Source organism: Rattus norvegicus, chromosome 15 (genome assembly GCF_036323735.1).
Source record: "Rattus norvegicus strain BN/NHsdMcwi chromosome 15, GRCr8, whole genome shotgun sequence".
In the NCBI taxonomy this organism is placed as follows: Eukaryota; Metazoa; Chordata; class Mammalia; order Rodentia; family Muridae; genus Rattus; species Rattus norvegicus.
Genome location: NC_086033.1, coordinates 28,107,354 through 28,114,422, shown reverse-complemented (window position 1 = coordinate 28,114,422; position 7,069 = coordinate 28,107,354). Strand labels below are relative to the sequence as shown.

The following is a 7,069-nucleotide window of genomic DNA, read 5'->3' as shown; positions in this document are numbered from 1 at the left end:
TTTCGGAGCTGGGGACCGAACCCAGGGCCTTGCGCTTCCTAGGCAAGTGCTCTACCACTGAGCTAAATCCCCAATCCCAGAGGAGGCTTCTTAATAAATACATTCATCTGCGTGTGCGTGTGCATGTGTAAATGGAATCTAAATGAAATTATCAAATAACAGGGAGACAAAGAACCAAGTAGACATCACTTACCAACAAGTGAATCCACCAGTTCCAAGAATGGGTATCATCTGAGTTGTTAGCCAAAGGTGCCCCATGGAAATATTTAAAAAAACTCAAGCGATTTCCTAGTTTTCAAGGCTATTGGTTTCTCTCCACAAACTGATGGTAACACACTGTTGTTGAAGACAATACATACACATCCCATTAAAAATGGCAATGTCAGGCTGTTGCCTAACTAGAGTTTTCAGCCCTGTGGATTAATAATGTTCATGGTATAGGAAAGGACTCTGAACACTGTCAGAGGAGAGAGATAAACACAAACACAGCTCTAAACACTTTGACCTACAATGTTGACCTGCCTAAATGGTACACTAGTGCAATAATGGCACAAATGATACTGGACTACCTCTGAATGGAACTAAGGCCCACTCCATGAGGAGGAACCTGTGCCTCATTCTTCTGTGGTGGACAAAAACCTCAAACTAGATAGGGCATAGACCCTGGGAAAACCACATATTGTTCTCCTAAAGCATGTATCAATATAATGACTTCTAATGACTTCTGCTATAGCCTGAGATCATTGTCTTGTTTGGAAATAAGTAGGGAAGCATCCTCTGTAGTAGATGGAAACAGAGAAACCTACAAGTCCATGACTGGAAAATGCACAGAAATGAGAGATTCTGAAACTTCCAGTGCTAAATAGAATGTTTTCATTGAACTTCTTCCCTCAAGTAATTTTATAGAAGAAAAGCAGAAAGATTGTAAGATCCAGTGGACATGGAAGGCAATAAGGAAATAATGCCTTTTAGAACCATTAAGAGTGATTTACATGTGAACTCAGTAATAACGGCAACCTACACACGGCCTGCACAGATCAAATACAGATAGAGTTTCATTTACGACAGGAGGAAATGGGCATGATGCTCAGGCCTAAACGAGAAGTCTCCAATTGACAATGTCAGAAAAACAAAAAAAACCAAAAAACTTAGTTTTCTCCAACAGAGTTCGACTGTGTACATAAACCACACTTGAAGGCAACCTCATGTCCAGAAGTAGATGGCAAACTCATATAAATTCAAAGTATTTTCAGAAATATTTTCTCCTCTCAGGATGTTCTGTCTGGGCATTGTTTACCATATTTGTCATTTTCTTGTACATGATGGTTTTGAAATTTGTGTGTTTATGGATTTTTGTGCACATGTCTCTGCATGTGTTTGTGCTTCTCATGCATCTTACTTGGTTGTGTTTTTTTTCTGATTGTTTCTTTTGTTCCATTCTGATATGTTTATTTGCTTGCTTGTTTTCTAAAAATAGAGGGAGGGTGTAGAGTTCTATGTGTGGGGAGGTGAGGAGGTACTGGTAGGAGATGACGGAAGCAAAGCTCTGGTCAGGATAGATTACATGAAAACCATATATCTTCAATAAAAAATAGAATAACAGTTGTTCAGTCTGTGTCTTGCTTGCTCCAAGTACCCATGTTACACAGATTGGAGCTCTTGTTTCTTGTTGGTAGACAGATTGGACCATGTCCTTTCCAGACCCAACATACATAACTGAAAATGGTGGATTTAACAAGAGGTGATGGTTTCTGCAGGAGTGAGGTGGAGACAGAAGCCTAATCCCTGGCTGGAGGATACCTCCTTGTTCTAGGCAATGACAGAGGCCCAAGATGAGGAAAGATTCACTTTTTGAATTGAGCCTCCTTGAAGAACCACTGTAGTCTGTGATTCCACAGGATGCCATGTTGCTGTTGGTGGTCCATGCTGCTGTGCCAGGCTGCAACAAAGCCTGAGAAACATGAGGACTTACACAGTCTGTACTACTTCTTGATGCCTTGGTGAAGTTCTCGGGCTTTGCTCCCTCGTGGAGCCATGTTGAGGTGAGCAGTATATGTAAACCACCGGAGACCACATTGAGGTTCCTCGACTATGCAGTCACTGAGGGCCATGAGTTGGTCACTGGTCCTGATATAACCAAGGTCAGTGTTATGTCTTCACCTATGTTACCACCTAAGCCAGTGCTGCCTGAAGCCATGTTATTGCCCAAGACTACGGGAGGAGTTGGCCCCTCCCCTTAGTGGCAGTCACACAGAGGCACTAGCTATGGATGATGGAGAGCTGGCCCAAAGCACTGCAGTATGGGAGGGTAAGGAATGGGAAAACTAACTCCAGACACCTCATAGTTCTCTTCAGATGATGGTTTTTGGCATGGATGCAGGAGGAGGAAGATTCTTTCTCTTTTTGGGGTATTGCCACTAGGAATTTGATGATGCTTTGGTGACGAAATGGACCATACAAAAGGGACATTTCCCCTCTTTTATGTGGGAGGAGGTCAAGAGGAGAAGGCATGGGTATGAGACAATTGAGAGGTGAGCATGGTCAGGGCATATGCTGTGAGATTCCTAAATAATAAACTAAAATTAATAATAATATTAAAAGTTCATTTTATATCTTGTCTAGAAAACATCTAAAATTGCTATCTGTAGTCCTCTAGCTCATTTGTTTATGAGACAAACTCTTTCAAGTCAAGGCTAATCAGGAATGGAACTAGGACAAAGCTCTATTGGATCAGTTAGGAAGCCTGTTCTGGGTACCACATTTCTGGACCATGATTCCATGTTTAGATCTAACCTAATTCAATAGCCATATCCTACCAGGAATCTATGCTTACGGTGGTTGCTATTTGTGAACTCTCTGAGATGACTGAATCAATAATTCTTACTGTAAAGGCTATTACTCTAGTAACACCACTTCTAGCTATGCTCACAGAAATCTTACTGGCAATTAGGAATTGTTTATTGTCTGAGAAGCTCAGAAAAGTCTATATTTTAAAGGCATGTAGTTGCAATAGGGATGGAAGCTGTCTGAACCACAATGGGGTCAGTCAATCTGTGAAGCTCCAGAAAGAAAAGGTTTCAGCCAATCCATCACCATTGTAGCCACTCAGCTGCAGTTGTAAAGGGAAAACAGCAATGGACAGACAATACGTGAATGCATAAGGCTGGATGGTTTCCAGTTCCTCACAGAAAGTGGCAAGGCAGGTGTTTTCAACTGTGCAATATAATCTGCCAACACGTGGGGAAAATCAGTTGTTAAGATTACATTTAATTATTTAATTAAATAATTTGTCCAATATTGTATGTTATTGGGGAGGTTTTCACTTTTTATTTTGAAAGCACTGTTTTAATGAGGTTTTGCATGTGTATACTTAAATATATATAGATATATAGATATACTACTTATAGATATACAACATGCTTTATGAAAATATATTATTATATGACATATAAACATTTTGGTAGATCCATTGCTAAAAGCAGGACTGTGATAAAAGTTGCAAATAAGGTCTCTGTAATTTATAATTTAACTTTTGGCTTTGATTCTTTCTAAAGCAAAATATTTTTTATAATACATAATTAAATGTATTATATTTTTAAAATGTAAAAACAATAGAAATGGTGTCTTGATTTAATAATAAGATTTGTTTGTCTTGCCTTTTGATGACTTAATTTATTATACCTTCAGGAATTAGTACTCTTATTAGCTTCATGTTGAGCAGATTAGCTGGAAGAGTTGGTGGTGCTCTCGAAACAGAGGATGGAAACAGTTGCTCTCAGTTCTCATTTTGGGAAATGACCCAAATGACTCAGCACTATTTAAGAGGGGGTTATATTTTATGACAATAGCATAAGAATTTGATGAAATGCGGTGTATATTTTAATCACTGATGTTTCTGAGCTTTTAACATTCTACAAATCAACATTATTCAGTATGAAATTAACTGTGCGTTTCTGCAGTGAGATTTTTATTTTTCCTAATGCATTCTCTATGATTGGTGGAGATCTGATGAAGCCACAGCTGTGCAAAGCCTCCTGCAGAGTCTTCCTGTGGCAGGGGTTGCAGTCTCACACACAGCTGCAGTTTGTGGCAAGGTTGCAGGCTCACTGGGAGCACTGTGCCTGCCCTGCACAGAGGTAGGTGCCTGAGTCCTCCAGCTGGGCATTGCTGATGTACAGGGTGCTGTAGCGCTCCTTAGAACTGAATGTTGAGTTTAACCTCCCATTCTCCTTTGTTCCTGGAACCAGGTAAAACAGATTGATGAGGCTGCCCCTAGGATTCTGTCGGAACCACTGCACAATTGTAGTGGTGATAGAAAAATTGCATCTCAGAACAGAACTGGTTCCCTCATGAAGACTCAAGGCTGAAGGACTCTGCTCAACCCCATCTCCTCTCACCCCTGTTGGAAACAGAAAAAGAAATCAGAATTAAAGAGAGGTATCCACCCATATCAATCAAATACCCCATGAAACACCCATGAGGAAGAATGCACAGGAGATTTTCATCTACTTTCTCCTCCTCCACACCGACATTTCTGGAGAATCCCTAATAGGAACCTGGCTTAGCACAACTTACAGCAAATCTGCACCCACAGAATCCCCAGCACAGCTCCCAGGTTCCTCTCCATGGCCCCTGTCCACTTGCTGGCATGTCTTCCCTCCAGCTCTGAGGGGGTCAGTCTTGTGCCCAGACAACTTGTGCCTGAAGACTACAGGTTCTCTCTGAGTCACTGAGCTTCCTCATTCATCTGAACAAGGAGCTCCACCCACCTCCACCTCATGACTCTGCACTGTCATTGCTCCAGGACTGTGGAGTACATTGATGTAGAGCCCAGGACACTGTGTTTCTAATGTAATGTGTAATATAAGGAGTTTGGGGAAAATGTGTGAGGAAGGGGAATGCATTAATGAAGAATGCCAGTGGGGAACCTAATGGCTCAGTGTGTAAAGCAGAGCCTTGCAGAACCCTATCGAGACTGTTTGACCTTTTGTTGTTCTGAATTTTTTCCAGACAATATGATCTGGTCATTGTCTCCACTCCTCCATCACGTCCAAGATCTTTTCCACCTCCTCACCCACCTAACTCTGTGGCCTTTCTTTTTTCTCTCTTTAGAAAGCAAACAAACAGGGGAACAAGTAAAAACCCCTTAAAACAGAATTAAAATAAAAACAACAAGAAAGAATCACAAACACACACACACACACACACACAAACACAAACATAAAAACACAAGGCATGTAACCCTAAAATAGAGATGAAAGACCAGTATAACAAGAAAAAGAAAAGAAAGAAGGAAGGAAGGAAGGAAGGAAGGAAGGAAGGGAGGAAGGGAGGGAGGGAGGAAGGGAGGGAGGAAGGGAGGGAGGGAGGAAGGAAGGGAGGGAGGGAGGAAGGAAGGGAGGGAGGGAGGGAGGGAGGAAGGGAGGGAGGGAGGAAGGGAGGGAGGAAAGAAGGAAGGAAGGAAGGGAGGAAGGAAGGGAGGGAGGAAAGAAGGAAGGAAGGAAAGGAGGAAGGAAGGAAGGAAGGAAGGAAGGAAGGAAGGGAAGAAGGGAAGAAGGGAAGAAGGGAGGAAGGAGAGCGCAAATTAAGCAATATGACACAAGGACACCACTGGATTCATTCCATATTGGTCTTCTACTGCTGAGTGTAGGGCCCACCCTTAAGTGTGATCATTGTACCCAATTAGAGAAGCCCTGATAGGACTCTTAAATTACACAATGTAACAAATCAGCGTGCAATGTGCTACACAAAATGAAAATAATTTCTTGCAATTAAAATATTCTTATGCATAGAAAATGTTTCCAACACAGTTTTAAGAAAAACAAGGCATGTCTGTGTTTTCACCTTGATTTATTTTCTAACTCTTGACTTCTTTTGCTGTGCTCATTAGGAAAACACAACTGATTCAGAACAGGCTACAGACGACTGGTCAGATTAAGTAAGGCCCTCTTCCTTCTAGTTTTTCATACATTAAATTGACCAACTTTCTGTTCTAGAAGTAGCTATTTTTTGTTCTAATTTAGCACGTACATTACATTTATTACATATCATATAAAAGATATTACACTAATGTCTAGCTCTTTGATTTTATGAAATTTTAGGTGTAAAACTAAAAAACAGAAAGCAGTGGAGATTTTTTTCTCTTGTGGGCCCAACCTCATAATAGAGGAGTTTCTATTTTGTCTAAATCTGTTCAGAGATTTGTCCTTTAAACAGGCTCTAGCTATCTCTGCTTTCATACAGAATGACCCAGTGCTAATGGCTGTAGTGCTAGGTAGCTACACTTCATCATCCCCACTACTTGCTTTCTGAGTGGATGTCCTTATGTCCTTATGTCACTTCTCAGTGCTTCAAACCTCAGGGAAACTTAAGAAAAAGTAATTTCTAGGAACCCTGCAGTGCCCCCTAGTGAACCCACACAACCAACAAAGTCACTTCAGACCACCCTCACAAGCCTCATTACTTCAGCCCTTTGCTTCCTGGTGAAGGAAATGCAGAAGTCAGAGGACAAGGGTGTCTAGATGGAGAACTCAATAGAAGAAATAAAAATGGCTAAAAGATATCTGAAATTTTTTCATCAGCCTTAGCAACCAGGGCAATGCAATTTAAACAACTTTGAAGTTTCATCTCACTCAAGTAAAAACAACAGACAGCAATTTCTAGTGGTGGCTATGGGGAAAGGAACCCACATTCATTGCTGGAGGAGATGAAGCTGCTCTGGATATTAGTGTGAAAAATCTTTAAAAATTTAAAGATAAATATATCACACGACCTACCAATGCCACCTCTTGGTATATGTCCAAAGAATGCTACTTCCTACTCCAGATACTTGTTTAGCTGTGTTCTATGCTGTTCTATTCACAGTACGTTGGGAATGGAAACACCCTAATGTGCTTCAACTAGTGAGCATAATGAAAATGTGGTGTCTAATGTTCTTCATAATGGGATGTTCTTCAATGTAAAGAAAAATGGCATCATACACTTTGCAGGTAGATCGATAGAATTAGAAATGATTATAATGAATGACTTGACCAAGGCTTGGAAAGACAAAGGCCGCATATTCTGCCAC

At 40.9% G+C, this 7,069-nt stretch overlaps 1 gene segment (V, D, J or C); it reads right to left on the bottom strand.

The window, feature by feature from the left end:
- Nucleotides 1-4,103: 4,103 nt before the first annotated feature.
- Nucleotides 4,104-4,627, bottom strand: LOC691076 (T cell receptor alpha variable 22-like). The segment is given in 2 exon segments: nucleotides 4,104-4,399; nucleotides 4,576-4,627. Coding segments are annotated over 2 exon segments (348 nt in total).
- Between the last annotated feature and the right edge of the window lie 2,442 nt (nucleotides 4,628-7,069).